General features: G+C 31.7%; 2 protein-coding genes across 2 annotated transcripts; both read left to right on the top strand.

Annotated features, from left to right (window-relative positions):
• On the top strand, positions 3958-4879 carry LOC104723930 (CLAVATA3/ESR (CLE)-related protein 44-like). Its single transcript, XM_010442361.2, has one exon. The coding sequence runs from the start codon at positions 4197-4199 to the stop codon at positions 4533-4535; it is 339 nt and encodes a 112-aa protein (XP_010440663.1). The 5' UTR covers positions 3958-4196; the 3' UTR covers positions 4536-4879.
• On the top strand, positions 14298-15774 carry LOC109127574 (serine/threonine-protein kinase At3g07070-like). The gene is made up of 4 exons (XM_019232522.1): positions 14298-14558; positions 14669-14858; positions 14955-15346; positions 15523-15774. The coding sequence occupies exons 1-4, from the start codon at positions 14298-14300 to the stop codon at positions 15772-15774; spliced, it is 1095 nt and encodes a 364-aa protein (XP_019088067.1).

The following is a 16271-nucleotide window of genomic DNA, read 5'->3' as shown; positions in this document are numbered from 1 at the left end:
ATGTTAAAAAACCTAATTGAAAAGAGGATCTCACAGTTCTTCGATATCTTCGATAAAACGATAAAACTTTTTCACACAACTTTTTCACTTTTCTTGTTTTGATCGATGAATAATTCGAACATGGGCCTGTGTTTTTTTTAATTTAGAGAAAAAGCCCATTAAAAATGGGTCCAGGTCGGGTATTTTATTTTGGTTGCAGGTGCTCGGGTCGGGTTTTAGTTTTCTCCGATTATGGTTCTGATGAGTCAACGCCGGTCGTTGCTGGGAGAAATGACTCGGTGAATCGAGATTTTATGTCCATGGTGTAAAACACATGACGTCACGTACTTGGTGCATGTGGCCATGCCAAACGTGACGTACTTGGTGCACGTCACGTACCTCGTGTAGCTGGGCATCTTTTTTCCTTTCCAAAACATCTGAGCCATTCTCGTCTCTCACCAAAATACGATGATGATCTCTTGTTCTTGCCAGATCTTAAAGCTTCTTCGGCCTCTCATCGCAATACATCTTCACCGGTGTATCATCGTTGTTCTATCATCGGTATATCTCGTTGCCGCTTTGGAATCACGGTTCTTCTTCTTCCTTGATCAGATTCTTCATCTTCGAGTCACATATCATCATCGGGTCTTCCTAAAGGTAAGCTTTACATCCACTTTCACTTGCTATTCTCCTTCTATTGTAGAAATTATAAGCATTGTAACTTTTATATGTGTGGGAATTTGACTTCTTTAAGTCCCTAGAAACCTAAATTGCCAGATTTTCATTGTCGGTATATTTCGATCAATTAGTAAGGGCATAAACAAAGCAGATATTGAGATGATTTAGTGTTGATTTATGTGTGGGTGATTTGCATTTGTAAATTTTATGTTTGTTGTGATTAGCATTTTGGATTTTTCTAGTCTTGTCCCTTCTTAGTAATTGAATTTGTTGCAGAAATGAAAGAAGAGTTACTGTTAGCTGCAAAATAAATCTGTTAGTCGTTTAAGGACAAGTTTAGCGTAAGTGTCTTTGTGATGAGTCTTGAAATTGTATGTTTTTGTAGCTTATTGAGTTGGTTTTGGAGCTGAGATAGGCCTCCATTAGTTAAGCTACTGTTTTGTGCTGTTAGATTTAGATGCTACCTAATGGTAAATCAGAATCATGTTTGCCATATGATTTGAACCTTGCCCAAATACAAACTTATTTATAAGACAACTCGGTTTTCATCCTTATTGATTGTTGCTTGTGTATTGTTTATTCTTTGTTGCTCGTGTACTGATTTATTTCTTAGTCACATTTGAAAATTCTTGAAGCATTGTTGAGAATTCACGAACAATTTCCTAAAACATATTCACTGATTTTTGTTTTAATCGCAGGAAACTGGAGCTTTTTCCAAGTTACATGATGTATGTGCAGTTCCTTGTAAGTCGGAGTTATGCTTTTGGGGTTCGTGATGTGTGTAATCTGGATGAATTCATGCTGGGTTAATTAAGAATATAGATTATGGATTATTTTATCTCTTTTGTTTATGTTTAGTGTGTAGAAAAGGTAAAGTACCCAAAAGATTAACAAGGTTGTTCGTGAGAGGCTTAAGCGTGAGCATTTGTGAAATAATTTGAATTTGATGTTCATTGTATCAAAATGTTTTTTTCTTTCTTTTCTCTCTCTCTCTCTCTCTCTCTCTAGCCTCTATTGTGGCCCTCTTTGATTTGCACTGGTGTTTGTTTCATAAAACACATTTATTTTAGGAATGACTCAATAATATTCAGGATGATTCCTTAAAATTCAGGATAGCCTTCATAAGTATTTAGGATGACACAAAATCAAATCATTACTCTTATATGTATAGATAAATATCAGGATGTACAGTAAAATAAAATCAATATCCCTCACTAAATAGAGTAATTTGAATCAAGATGTGCACAAAATCAAATCATTATACATCACTAATGGAATAATATGTGATACAATAACGTAAAACACATATAAAGAGATTTAAAAACATATTTGTAAAAAAATAGGAAGGATTCTATAGCTTTTAGGAAGACATTCTTGAACTTTAGGAAGGCCTTCTATAATGACATGAACTCAAACTTCCTTTCAAGTGGCTATTTTTTCATCTTCATCATCAACTATCTGCTTTGTTCTTGATATATTTGTCATCATGTATATCATCAACATCAATCACTTGAGTTTAGAGCTGAAATAACAACATGATTAGTCCATGAGTTCAATTTTTGTTTTAACATTACTTCAAGAGATATCTAATATATCACCCCACATTTAAACTAGTTCTCCAACACTACCAGATTGATTAATCTTAAAATCCCAAGAAACACTACCAATTTGATATGTGCTATTAGCAAAACAATTCAAAAACTCATATCAAGCTAGATACCTACCTACCATGCCAGCTCTGAAATCAACATGTTAACTGCAACAGTTATAGCTATACAATAAAATATTCAAAGTGGCATAAAGAAATGCATCTTTACATAAGGAGCAATAAGAAACACTACGTCATGCACAAGAGACTATAATTGAGACAATACACTTGCATATTCCTTTATGTGTGCTAGCTTCGCTTCCGAAGAAAAACTTAGATGAGTGCTATTTTAGGGTATTGATATGTATGTGAAGGTTTGGAAAAAGGTTGAATCGAAACAAGAGGTAGCAGGTAGGAAGTTACTGTCATCAGGGTCAATCAAACATAAATCCCACAATTGTCAATTGCTATTACTATTCTCTTTTTCTTTTTATATCTCTACATTTTCTAACCTCTATATTATTAATTAAATTTGGGTTAACTATTAGAAAAGCTACATTCTAAACTCTATTTTGCATATTATTATTAACCAATAAGAAAAAGAGTAGCTTCTGCGATAATATGTATACAGTATACTAATACTATCGTTCTCGACTGCACGATACCGAGGAAAAGTTGGTACCCATGTAAATACACGTAAACGAATGGGAGACAAATCATGCACAGTCTGATTCCAATATAAATTTCATTTATTATTATTCGTGTTGCGTATAGACAAATTAAAGGAATCACTGAATCAATGTAGCTGCATGCTTTCACCACCTAATATAGACACTAGGAGGTTGATAAACACACACATACATGAGAATATAGATATAAGTGATAACGTGAAGATAACGTAAACCATTGTTCGGACTTCGGACTAGAGGATATGATTCTCTTTTAGTTATTTGTTCTGTCATAGCGATTGATGTTGAGGATGTTATTCATACAAAAATTTGGGGTCTTCACTCTTCACGAAGTCAATCAAATTATGTACATATTATTCTGGCATGCAAATATGTAAGCTCACCTTTTTTTAAAAAAATCTTTATTCCATGGTTTCTCTCAAGTTCATGTAAAGTATCTAAATTTCACTCAAATAATAAGCTTTAAGTTGTCTAATTACTATATCAAAAAACAAAAAAAGGAACAATACTTGACAATAAAGCTTCCAAAAAAACAAATCCTTTACGAGATAATATAATGAATAATTAAACTAAGTAAAAACAATACCAATAGCATATTAGATAAGTCCATTGACTAGCATTTATGGGACATTCTTTTATACACGCAAAGTATATATGATCGGTAACGCATAGAGTTAGTCAACATAATATTTTCTTAGGGAAGCTAGTAAAGCTACAACAAAAAGTCTTGAGAAATAAATCGTAAAGGTGAAAAAGAGCATGAAACCTTCTTTCTTTCACCTCGTTTCTTTTGCTTTATTTTATCTTCAGCTTTCAAGATTAATCTTTGCCAATTGACCATTACACGCTTTGGCCTTTTCCTCGATACTTTCCTCTTCGTATGTGGCCTACCAAAAATTAGAAACATTCATAGGGGCAAAACCTGAACAGATAGTGCATCTTATTCAAACCCTAGTCTGTCCCATGCATATATGTTCACACTCTTCAAAGATGCTAACAGAAAGGGCTCTCTCGTAATTTAACTCCTCGTGACATATCTGCCACACTTTTTTTACAAGTAGGTGTCCCATTTTTTTCTCAAAGGCTGAACAATCTTGATGAGATGTTTTCCAACAACATCATTAGCTCATCAAACTCTACTACATTTTCTTATTCTTGCTAGATTTCTCTTTTGCTTTTTATTTGATAGAGCTCTGGTTCAAGGATATTGAGCCCTGCTTGAGCTTTTCGGGGGTGGTTTTTTATTCTTTTTTCTAAACTGCATGGCAATTACAATTAATCAAACCAACACCAAGTCATTGCATCTCCATCAATTTATCCGTTCCATTATCATAATCATCTTCTTAGCTTTCCTTTTGCTCATTAGCCCTACAAGTTCCATAAGTCATCACCTCCATGATTCCTCACCTAAGAACAGTATGGCTCCCTCCAAGAGGTTCCTTCTACAACCTTCCACTCCATCTTCATCTACTATGAATTTGCGTCCAACAGCTCACAGTCAACGCAGTCGCACTTCTTCTACTTCTACGAGGAAGAGGAGGAGAGAGTTCGGAGCTGAAGCTCATGAGGTTCCAAGTGGTCCAAACCCTATTTCAAACTAGGTGGGATTCCGGTTTCAATATTTCTGGGTGAGTTTGAAAGATACGTTGATATGAAAGTTTGTAATGGATGGAGAGAATTTTATCATGGTTTTTTAATTAACTATATTTCTGTGTCTCCTTTTTGATTTCTCCTCTTTGTTTGTTTAGATCCTTTGATATCATTTTTAAAAAAAGTTTTGAAGTTAGCAATATATAGAAAAGGAGAGACAAATATTTTCACTTGTGTATATATGCATCTATATAATATAATCACATTTGTGTTTTATTTCTTTCATAGAGCTGTATGTATAAATATAAAATAATATCTATGAATAGGGACATATGTATACATATGCATGATATAATGTGCTAAAAATTAATTGGCTGGTTATTATATTTAGAGCATAATCAATCATTTCAGGTTTATTCTATATATCATATATTCTTACCAAATAAAGCCCATACATAACTTCTTTTTCATCATATATTATGGACTACATTCTTTTAATTGAAATAGAAATGCTACGATAAGAAACAAATTCGATAATTATTAATAGATATATGTTACGATTGATGTTAATTCTTTTTTTAATACGTGAACAAATATATATAAAAAAATCTAATGGTGGTAAAATACATCGATCTATGTTATTTTATAAAACTTGGTTTTAAAAGTTATTAACTCATAAAATTGTGACATATATCAATTATATAAAAGACAAATATCAATACAAAATCTTATTATATAAAGCTTGATGTTAAAATTACTCATTAACAATTCAAAATCTTAGACACTTGGCCACCAATAATAAGGTTCACTCCTCACCAACGCAACACTACTAGCTAATCCTGATGCACATTGGTTGCTTTCCAAGAACCATCAATCTGACAACAGGTGAAGAAACCTGGACATCCGATGATGGAGATGAAGCTGACATGACCGTCGTAAAAGAGAGTGCCTCTTCCCAGGCTAAAATATCGCCCAAAGCCTGAGCGATTATATCATTCGCCTCGATCTCTAAATTTTGAAAATCTTTTTAATTTATGGTCTTCTAAATTGCCCATAAAATCCATGGTAATTGAAGAAATTGATCAGGATCACCTTGTTGAGAGGCACCCCTCCAGAAAACAAAATCCAAATTCGAGTGCACCGACTCATATGGAAAACCCTCTTACGAGACCAGAGTCGGAGATAAATCCAAAACTTCACACGAGCGAAGGCATTCAAAGAAAACATGATTAATAGTCTAAACCGCGGAGTTGCACATTTTACACAAAATATCACATTGGACAACTCCGTGTATCTATTTATTTATATATATAGTTTTTACTTACTAAAAATATTTATTTTATATTCTTTGTTAAATTTAATTTTATTTTTGTAACATCCGTGTTCTGGAATTATATTTTGGGTTGTGTTGAATAAATCAAAGGAGTGGATTTTAATTAATTATCGGTTTAATTAAATCCTGGTTTAATTAGATTAAACCAAAAGCCCTAGACTTTGTTTTAAAGTGTCGCCTCCTTTGTTTTGATGGAGTGTCGACGTTGGGAGTCACAGGAAAAGAGAGAGACAAAGAGCCTTGGTCGATTTGGTGTGAAAGAGAAAGAGAAAGAGATCAACAAAGCTTTCTCTTAGAAAGAAGGAGAGGGAATAGAATCATCAGGGTTTGGGAGAAAGAGGATCCGACTGCTCAAATCGTTTCGAAATTTTCGTGGGGCGTTTCTTCTCAGTCGGGGATTGAGACCAGCGGGTGTTTCGGGATCGATTGCAGTTTCATCTGAGATCGGATCGTGCTGAAATTTTGTGGGAAGCTTCTGGACATCTAGACCTTGCTTTTCACCAGAGGGATTGGAAAGTTAATGGAGTGAGTTTGGTTTTTATTTTCGTGAGTCACTTGTTGAGGTGAGTGCATGACCATGAGCCTATCTAAGTGAATCGGTTGTATAACTTGTTTTATGTGATGATGTGTAAGTGTGGTGAATGTGTTATTGAGTGTTCAGTTTAATGGCTGGTTTGTTATGTTTTATTTGTGGTTGTACTCTTGATTTGCTTGTGTATACCTCGTAGATGGAAGAATCGTCTCACTGGTTATTTCTGGTATACTCACGCGCATCTCATTGTGTTTGTGGTGCATGTAATGTGTAGTGTGGAATCATGAGGATAAGGAGAAGGATGATCTAGGGTCTCGGTTTTTGTGTTTTGTTATTGATGTTGGAACCTTGTTAGAAGTATGCTAGGTTGCTGGTTTTTAATTCGTTATAATTGATATGGTATTTATATTAAATTGGAGCTGATTTGGTTTGACTTCCGCTGTGCATGTTGATTTGTTGTTGGTTTATTGTTTGGGTTATAATTAAATATTAATTATTAATATATATATTTTTAGAAAAAATTGGGTCGGGTTGTTTCAATTTGAAAAACTCTAAACCTGCACATCGGGCGGATCCTAATCTAGTTCACTATAATATTTAAAAATAAAAAATATATAAAAGTTCTAAATCTATCATTAAAAGGAAACAAAACTTATATAAAAGGAAACAAAACTTATATTAAAAGATGTGATTATAATTTTCAAAATTTTAATTTTATTATGTTAAATTAACTTTTGTCAAATTTTCAACTTTTATTAAGTTGGTCATAAACCCATTGCAATAGTGTAGATATTAAGTATAAAAAATTTATGAATAAATTTTGGAACGTTTTTGAAATTTGGCAATATTCGTAGGTCATGCATGTTTGGTATATAATTTAGATTATTATAATAATTTTTATAATAAAACATAAAAAAAGAATTGTATTAAGATAAAAAAGAATATATTTGTTTTTTTTTATTAAAAATATTTATATATTATTTCCGAAAAGAAAAAATTATTTACAAAAAAATATTAATTTATTAGACAATTTTATAACTTGCACATCGTGCTGGTCCTAACCTAATTTACGATAATATGGATGTAACCTTGAAATGAATTTAATATTCATTCCAATTATAGTTGATATCAACAAATTTAATTTCAAATCATATAATTATGTTGATAAAAAAGAATATATCAGTACATACATAAATTTGTTTATCAATGACATCTCTTACCAATAACATTTATAGTCAACTCACAAGATTCAGAAAAGTTAGGATTTTTAATTTCCTTGTAGACAAAAAGTTTAAAGGATTTGATGTTAAATTTTTTGTTATAGTTCTATATTTTCCATTTGGAAATTCATATGATATTTGTATTTAAAATCAATAAATTTATATCAAATATATTTCAAAACAGAAAATTAAGTTTTTAACGCATTTGAATGATGCATTATTTTTTGAGAATTTGTTAAAAAATACCCTCTTTGGGATACCCCTTTTCAAAAATACCCATTTTTTGAACATTTTCATTTTTACCCTCTTTTACACAATTCCAATAAGTTAAATTAATTTTTAGAATTTTTTTTTAGGTTTGGGTTCTGTATTTTACATTTATGATATAGTTTTGAGGGGTTAGGGTTTAGTATTTTGAGTTTAGGGTTAGAATTTAGTGATTTTATATATAGAAAAGGGGTATTTTTGAAAATGGCCAAAGGGTATTTTTAAAAAATAACATAGAAAAAGGATATTTTTGAAAATTTATATACAATACATAAAAATTATTGAAACCTTGTCAACTCCGATAAAAGTAACCTTGTCAACCCCGATAAAAGTAAAACAAAGTACTTGGATATCTACTACCACAAACTGGATTTTCAAAGCAGTTTGTTAGTGCAATTGAAGTGAACTAAATTGAATTCTCGTTTCCTTACCTCCTCCTCATCTATCTTGATCCGGACCCCAACATCAAATGGATGGTGGAAAGCACATACATAAGCGAGTCGGAGACTGACTTCCATGTGCTTCCAAACAAGAAAGCAACAAGGACGAATGTAGGCGTGAAAAGCTGGATCCTCCAGCTTTGACAAATCCATTCAATGGATAGAATAGGATTAACTGACTGATCCAACAGGTAACCTTCACAACTTTGTGGGCTTTACTGGTTGTCGCGTCCATTGTCTTCATTAACATCACTAGATGGTTCTCATGGTTGAAAGCATGAACCTGCAAAAGTAAACACTTGTCAGCATCATTAAGTATATATTAGATTAACAACAAACTGACAAGCATTTTACTTAACATCCATTTTTTCGTTACCTAAACGTATTTAGTTAATCTACTAAGGAAATACGTGCTTAGTATAGGTGCAGAGAGGCCACTAACCGCAAATAAAAATAGAGAAGATATCGTTCTTCGTCCACTAATTAAAAATAGAGAAGATCTTCTGATTGAGATATCATTCTATTTCATCATCTATTCGATCTCTGCTCATAGATGAAGGCTTTTCATCAAATTCAAGGCCTCGTGATTCGCTTCTCCTCCAAAGCCATCATCTTTGCCTTCCACTATCGCCATCATCACCATCTCACACTCTGATTCTCTTGTGATATGCTCTCAATAGCTAGAAACATGATTTCTCTCCATGATTGATGCAATCAGGAACTTATATATATGTACACTAAACATGGTGATTCCATGTTGTTTTGGATGATGACAATGAGATACAAAAAAAAACTTATGAGGAATATTGATGAACTAGGTTTTCACCCGCCGTACACTGCGAGACTAAATTATAAATTAATGTATTTTAAATAATATTTTTAATTTATTTAGTTTTCAAATTCCCAATTAATTAAATTTTATCTATTAATTTATAATTTTGTTTAGAATGTTTTTTCTTCTTCTTACGTTTTATACAGTTTATAACATAATTACATTAAATTTGTTCTTAGATAGAATATAAAATTTTAAAACACTTAGTTTTATTTTCTATAATTAAACAGAGGTATATGTATGTATGGTATGTTAGTTTATATTGTTATGTTTATACGATTTTTTTTTTTTGGAATATTAACAATGTGTTGTAGTATGTGTAATATTTTGTTGTTCAGATACTAAATAATTTATAAGTGAATTTTCCAAACTATGACTATAAATCTATAGTATATGAAACAAACTAATAGTTTTAGTGTTGGTTCTATAGTCCAAACCCGCCATGCTAGGCGGATCACGCAACATGTTCAAATATTTTTAATCCGCAAAAATTCATCATACGAAACCCGTGAAAGTAAAATAGAGTATGTGAGGCTATAAAAGACACTTTTTATCAAATCAGTTTTTCAAATTTTAAAAGAACAATACCTCTTCACTCACCTCCATATTAGGAAATAAAATCTGTATAAATTTACAATTATGGTTGTTATATTTTAAAACAATTAGTTTCTATAAAAAAAAATCAAATATAAGTAGAGTTAATTTGTTTATTAAATTAATTATTCAATGTCGATAGCATACCTGTAAATAAGTGCCAAATTGAGGATTTATTTTATAAATGTCTCAAAAAAAATATATATAGATGATATTGGAAAAATTACTCTTATACGGTAAAGAAAAGATTAAAGAGGAATAACACATTCATACTTATATATTTCCTACACTATGGTTACCAATTAAAGTCAAAGACAAATTTCTAATAAAAGAAGTATTAGTCAGAAATTAGACAAAATTAAAACTGGTCGAGAACTTCGTGATCGGAAATTATTCAAAAAATTTGTCAAAAATTAATCAAAAATTTGCCATTTTCGACGCATAATTTCCTACCAAGAACTGATATATAACTCCAGAAACAGTACATTTATAACATTATAAAATCATATTAGAGTATAGATAATGGATCAAATAACTTTTTTTTTGTGTGTTCGGGTAGAAAAAAAAAGTAAATATCGTACCCGATTTACTTTTGATGATCTTACACGGTTTTGAAAAATTTATGTAGAAATTATAGATACAAATATGATCTTACTCAGTTAAGAAGGGGATATTGAACTTGATATTCTATAAGATATGATAGGATTTTCATATTTTAAAAATGTAGAAGATTTAAATGAGTTTTTAAGAGTTTTGATTATGTTTTAAAGTTTTATATTTTTTTAAAATATAAAATATGATTTATGAGATTTTATTATTTAAATTTTGGATGATGTTTTATTATTTAACTAACAAAATACAACACAAAAAAAAATTCTGTAACATAATTTTACAAAAAAACAAACGCAGCAGATTCCACAAGAGTTGTAAGCGAGCGCTAGGCGGTATGTGGGTGGTGACCCAGCGCCTAGTGTCTAAAACGTTTAATCAGAATCTAAACGGTTTTAGGTATTTTAGGCGTTTACAATATTAACATTATATATATAGTATTATATAAAAATATATGTTAAAAATAATAAATAATAAATCATAAACTAAAGTTAAAAAAAACATTTATTTAAGTTACATTAACAACATATGACCGTTTATAATTATGTACTAGGTGATACCCCGTGTTGTATTTTGTTAGTTACTTTTTTTGTAATTTGTATTTTTGTAATGTAGTTTTTTTTATTTTTACTTATTTTCTTTGTTTATATAATGTTTATTTGTAGATTTGTCGTTATACAGTAAATTGGAAATCCTAATAGAGTAAGTAGTTTGTAAAATGTAGCTTTTCACAGAAACAGACACACCGCAATATTGGATAGTAGTTTTGTAAGAGAATGGACACTTCGCAATATCGGATAGTAGTTTTGTAAGAGGATAGACACACCGCAATATGTAAGAGGATAGACACACGGCAATATCGGATAATAGTTTCGTAAGAGGATGAGTTTTTCTTTATTTTGGTTTGTCGTCGAAAGAGTAGAAGTTGTTTGTTTAATTTTAGTGTGAGATATTTCAATGGTTAGAAAACCATTGTATTTATAGTGAGATTAAATATATTTAGGTTATCATTTAAAAGTTAATATTTGATATATCAAATTTCAGCAAAATTGAAAAAAACCAATTTAATTTATAGTTTGATAAAAATACATGTTTTAATGGGTTTAACTCAAACTTTTTTTATTTTTTAAAATTTTTAGGTTTAAAAATATTAATATTACTTAAATATTTTATAGACTTAAATATATTATAATATTTTAAACTTTCGACGGAGTTCAAATAGTTATAATAATTTAACATTCTATAAAAATTTAAATATTTATAATCTCTTAAACTTTTTTAAAAAACGTAAATATACTATAATATGTTTACTTTTTAAAAGTTTAAATATGCTTAAATATAGAACCAAATTAAACTGTTAAATTTGGATACCTAATAAATCAAGCTTCTTGATCATTTGTACTCAAAACATATTAGTCATATATTTATGGTCCCTATATTTTTAGTGATTATGAACCATATTACAAAATATTTAGTCGATGTGGAATATACAATACACATTTGCTGTAAATTAGTTTACAACTTTACATATATATAATTTCTGCGTTTTTTATTCTTTCCATCTATACTAATCATAATTAATTATTATAATTTCGTTAAGGAAATATTGAAAAATCTAAACTAAATGATGATTTGTTTTTATTTAATTGTATTAAGTTGATTTGTTATTTCCGTAAATATCTCACAATATAAAAGTAAATCAAATAAGTTTACATATATATACAATTTCGTATTTATTTTATTGATTATTTTGGAAGCAACAAAGTCACAATGCATAAATATTAAAGATTTCTCATTATTATTAATATTCGTAATAATTATAGGGATTAAGTATGGTAGTAGTTAATATTTGATATTACTGAAGCCATTAAATATTCGATACCAGTTTCCTTATTTATAGGGATTCTACCTCTGTTTGGCGACAGAAATAATTATTCTTGAACCAAACAACATACAGGATCCGAATATTATAAACCTGGAGTACAAACAGATCCGCGAGTTTTTTTCTTCTATTTCCGGGTTAAAGAGGATCCGCGTCCCGACCCGATCGTAATTAAGTGGTCGAGCAAGGGGTATAATTGTCATTTAGATAAATCGTAACTATAGGTTAATTTAATTAAATTAAGTGATTCTCTAATCATTTTTAATGAAAAACGTACCAAAACAAAGTCATGGTCCAATTTGAGTCTAGTGAGTACTTCTGCTTTAATAGTATAGATATAGATATAAAACTTAATAATTTAAATATATGTCGTTAAAAATCAAAAATAAATATTAAAATAAAATTATATGCATTTTTAGACAGTTCAAACGGTCAATTAGGCGTTTGAGCATCTAGCGCTTAAAAGTTGCTTAGGCAGCCACTTAGCTTGAACACTGAAGCAAAGCTATTGATTGGTTGAGCCCCTCAACAATATAGTTAGGCCTGGGCAAAATACCCAACCCGAAATATTTGTATTGGAACCGAACCAAAAATCCCCGGTTCGGATCGGGTATGGATCTTTCCCAATATATTAGTTGGATCTTAATTGTAAATACTCTTGGATATCAGATATTACCCGATCCGAACCGATACCTAATTAGTACCCATATATATCTGAACCTATGTTCTTTACCATTTCACATATGTTCCTTATGTGTGTTTATCAGTTGAGATTGCATTGAAGAAGAATCGTATTTATCAGTTCCTCTCCACTCTCCACTACCTATATGGCTATATCTGCGGAAGATTTGTGTTTTTTTTAAAATTCTATAACCCTAATCCACAATTTCAATATGGATTCTTTAAATTTCTTCGCTTCTTCTCCTGAATCTCCTTTTTCAAAGACGTCAAAGACTCATTCAAAAGTAAGTCCCATCGCTTAGTGAAGACGCCTACAATGCTTCACCACATTGAAGACGGCTACGATGCTTCACCATATGCAAACAATCTCTTCTTTGATTTTTGTTGTTTATTTCAGTTTTCTCAATACGCGTTTATAAGACTTTTCAATTTGATTTTGGATGTTACTACTCTACTACTTGTTTATGTTTTTGATCTCTTCTTTGATTATGCATATATGGGCATTTTGGTTCTAAATGGGTAAAAAATATTTATACCGAACTAATCCCAAAACATATCATATATATTTCGGTATTCCAAAAAAATACTCGAACCGACCCGAACCCGAAAAAACCCGAACCGAACCCGAACTGAAATTTCCATAATACCTAGATGATTCTATAAATTATAAATCTGAATTACCCGAAACCCGAATTACCCGAACCTATAAGTTATGGGGAATCGGCCATTTTCCCAAAATATTGTTTTGTATGAGATAAGTTAGTGTATACATCGATGTTGTAGTAAAATAGTGAATAGAAGAAACTTACATAATTTGTAAAATTGGATCATTTGTTTCAGAATTACTCAAACTTTCAGAATCTGAAAAAACTAATGAAGCCAGCTTTGGTATATACTGGATTGAGCTATTTAGGCATCTGTTAGATATCTTATTGCGATATATTACACTTAATTAAGCTAAATAAGAAACCATAAAGATAACAAAAAAAAATTCTAAAAGAAGAAGTCACCATCCTTGTATAATTTATTATTGGAAAACGTTAGCAAAGATTCTCTGTTTTATTATTTTCCTCAAACCCTAAGCGCTTTAATGGTCGTTTTATAACCAAAACAAACAACCTTGTCACATCTCTCATCATGAAGTTGTCTTTTTCGTTTCTATTTCATCGTAGAAACATGTCTTCTTTCTTGAGAAACATCTGACGTTCAAGAACAAAACATAATCAAAGTCTGGATAAATAAATTAAAACAGGGTCTTGTAGGATCTCTGTCAAACTTTGTGAACCCCATCAAGAAATTTCTCAAGATTTTTTCATCTTAAACTAAACAAGAAAGATCCTAGAAAACTAAGCTTTTAGCTGAGATTTTGAATAATCTTTTGAAATGAGTTGTTTCTTGGGTCCATCGATGAACAACAAAAGTAGAGAGGATGAAGGCTCATCTATGGCTGTTCCGTATGATCGGAGGCAGATAGCAACACATGAAGCGGTGACGATGAAAAAAGAATCACCAAACAATATCGAGGCAGAGAGTTTCACATTTCGTGAGTTAGCAACCGCGACAAACAGCTTCAGGCAAGAGTTCTTGATCGGAGAAGGAGGGTTCGGGAGGGTTTACAAAGGAAAGTTGGAGAAGACAGGACAGGTAAAAATAAAGTAAGAAAAAAGAGAGAGCTGTTTTATTAATCAGTGGCTTCTGTCTGAAAGAAACCAGAGACAAGACTATCTTATTTGTTTGTTAAATGGTGACTTTAGGTGGTGGCTGTGAAGCAACTTGACCGTAATGGATTACAAGGGAATAGAGAGTTTCTGGTAGAGATCTTTAGGTTGAGTCTTCTTCATCATCCCAATCTTGCCAATCTCATTGGATATTGCCTTGATGGAGACCAGAGACTTCTTGTTTACGAGTTCATGCCTCTTTGTTCCCTCGAAGATCATCTCCTTGGTATATTTTCCTCAATCCCTTAACCGGTTTCTTTTGGTCACTTCTTGGTATTGGGAATTTTTGAACGTAACCGGTTTAATCATCTAACTGAACCAGATGTTGGAGCGGAACAACAACCACTGGATTGGAACTCTCGGATAAGGATTGCCTTAGGAGCAGCAAAAGGGCTTGCGTATCTCCACGAAAAGGCAAACCCTCCGGTGATATATCGAGATTTTAAATCGTCAAATATATTGCTTAATGAAGATTTTGATGCAAAATTATCAGATTTTGGTTTGGCAAAACTTGGTTCGGTTGGAGACACACAAAATGTATCTTCCCGAGTTATAGGATCTTACGGTTATTGCGCTCCCGAGTATCAGAAAACCGGTCAGCTAACGGTTAAATCCGATGTTTATAGTTTTGGAGTTGTGTTGTTGGAACTCATAACTGGTAAACGAGTTATCGATACAACGAGAACGAGTCATGAACAAAATCTAGTTACTTGGGTAACTCTCTTTAACTTCTTGATATATTTCGTATTTATTAGCATAAATGGGGTATTCTTTGGATTGTATAATTTAGTGACATTGAAGCTTCTTGATTCCGCATGGACCAATAAAAACCTATTCAAGCCTTTTATGCTTTTAATTCATTAACTTTACCATCTATAATTTATATTTAGGCAAAACCGATATTCAGAGAACCAAATCGATTCCCAGAGCTAGCTGACCCACTTCTCCAAGGCGAGTTCCCTGAAAAAAGTCTGAACCAATTTGTAGCAGTAGCGGCAATGTGTTTGCATGAAGAACCAATAGTTCGACCATTAATCAGTGATGTCGTCACCGCCTTGAGTTCTATGAGTGCAACAACCGGTTCACCTCCCCGTACAACGGGTACTGTCCTTAAGACCGTAGAGGACCAGGGCGTGTTTTAACGTGAGTCAGCTCCAAGAGATCTGTATGTACTCGTTACTATTACAAAAATTTTACCAAACGTTTCCAAATTTAGTTTACGTGTTTTCACCGTTATATATATTTTATAACTATTCACGCCATGATTCTTGTTTTTCTTTGGACACAAACGCCATAATATTTCCCACAATATAAATTACAAAATATTTAGCAAAAACTTGGTTGTCTCCATTTTTTACCGCTTATTGAATATTTTCTCCTAGTTAATAATAGTTAAGAGTTCTAAGATGTTTTCATACAACGGTGCTATGGGCACAGACATAAACCATAGAAAGTCTAACTTAGGCGGGCCACTATAAATCCTACAACAGTTGTAAGATGTTTTGTCCATTTGACAAGGTCCCTCACTCTTGTGGTAACTTGACCATACCTTTGTTTGGGGCCTTGGGCATAGAATCAGGATAATCATAACCACTTGATATTGTGCATTTTTTTTATTCTTAATAGATGGCTAGCTGTG

The sequence above is a fragment of the Camelina sativa genome, chromosome 11 (assembly GCF_000633955.1).
Source record: "Camelina sativa cultivar DH55 chromosome 11, Cs, whole genome shotgun sequence".
NCBI classification, from domain to species: domain Eukaryota; kingdom Viridiplantae; phylum Streptophyta; class Magnoliopsida; order Brassicales; family Brassicaceae; genus Camelina; species Camelina sativa.
This window is presented reverse-complemented; position numbering and strand designations above follow the sequence as displayed.

Coding starts and splice junctions, on each gene's coding strand:
- LOC104723930 (XM_010442361.2), top strand. CDS start 4,197: ATGGCAATTACAATTAATCAAACCAACACCAAGTCATTGCATCTCCAT.
- LOC109127574 (XM_019232522.1), top strand. CDS start 14,298: ATGAGTTGTTTCTTGGGTCCATCGATGAACAACAAAAGTAGAGAGGAT. Junction 14,559..14,668: donor AGTTGGAGAAGACAGGACAG/GTAAAAATAAAG, acceptor TGGTGACTTTAG/GTGGTGGCTGTGAAGCAACT. Junction 15,347..15,522: donor AACAAAATCTAGTTACTTGG/GTAACTCTCTTT, acceptor ATTTATATTTAG/GCAAAACCGATATTCAGAGA.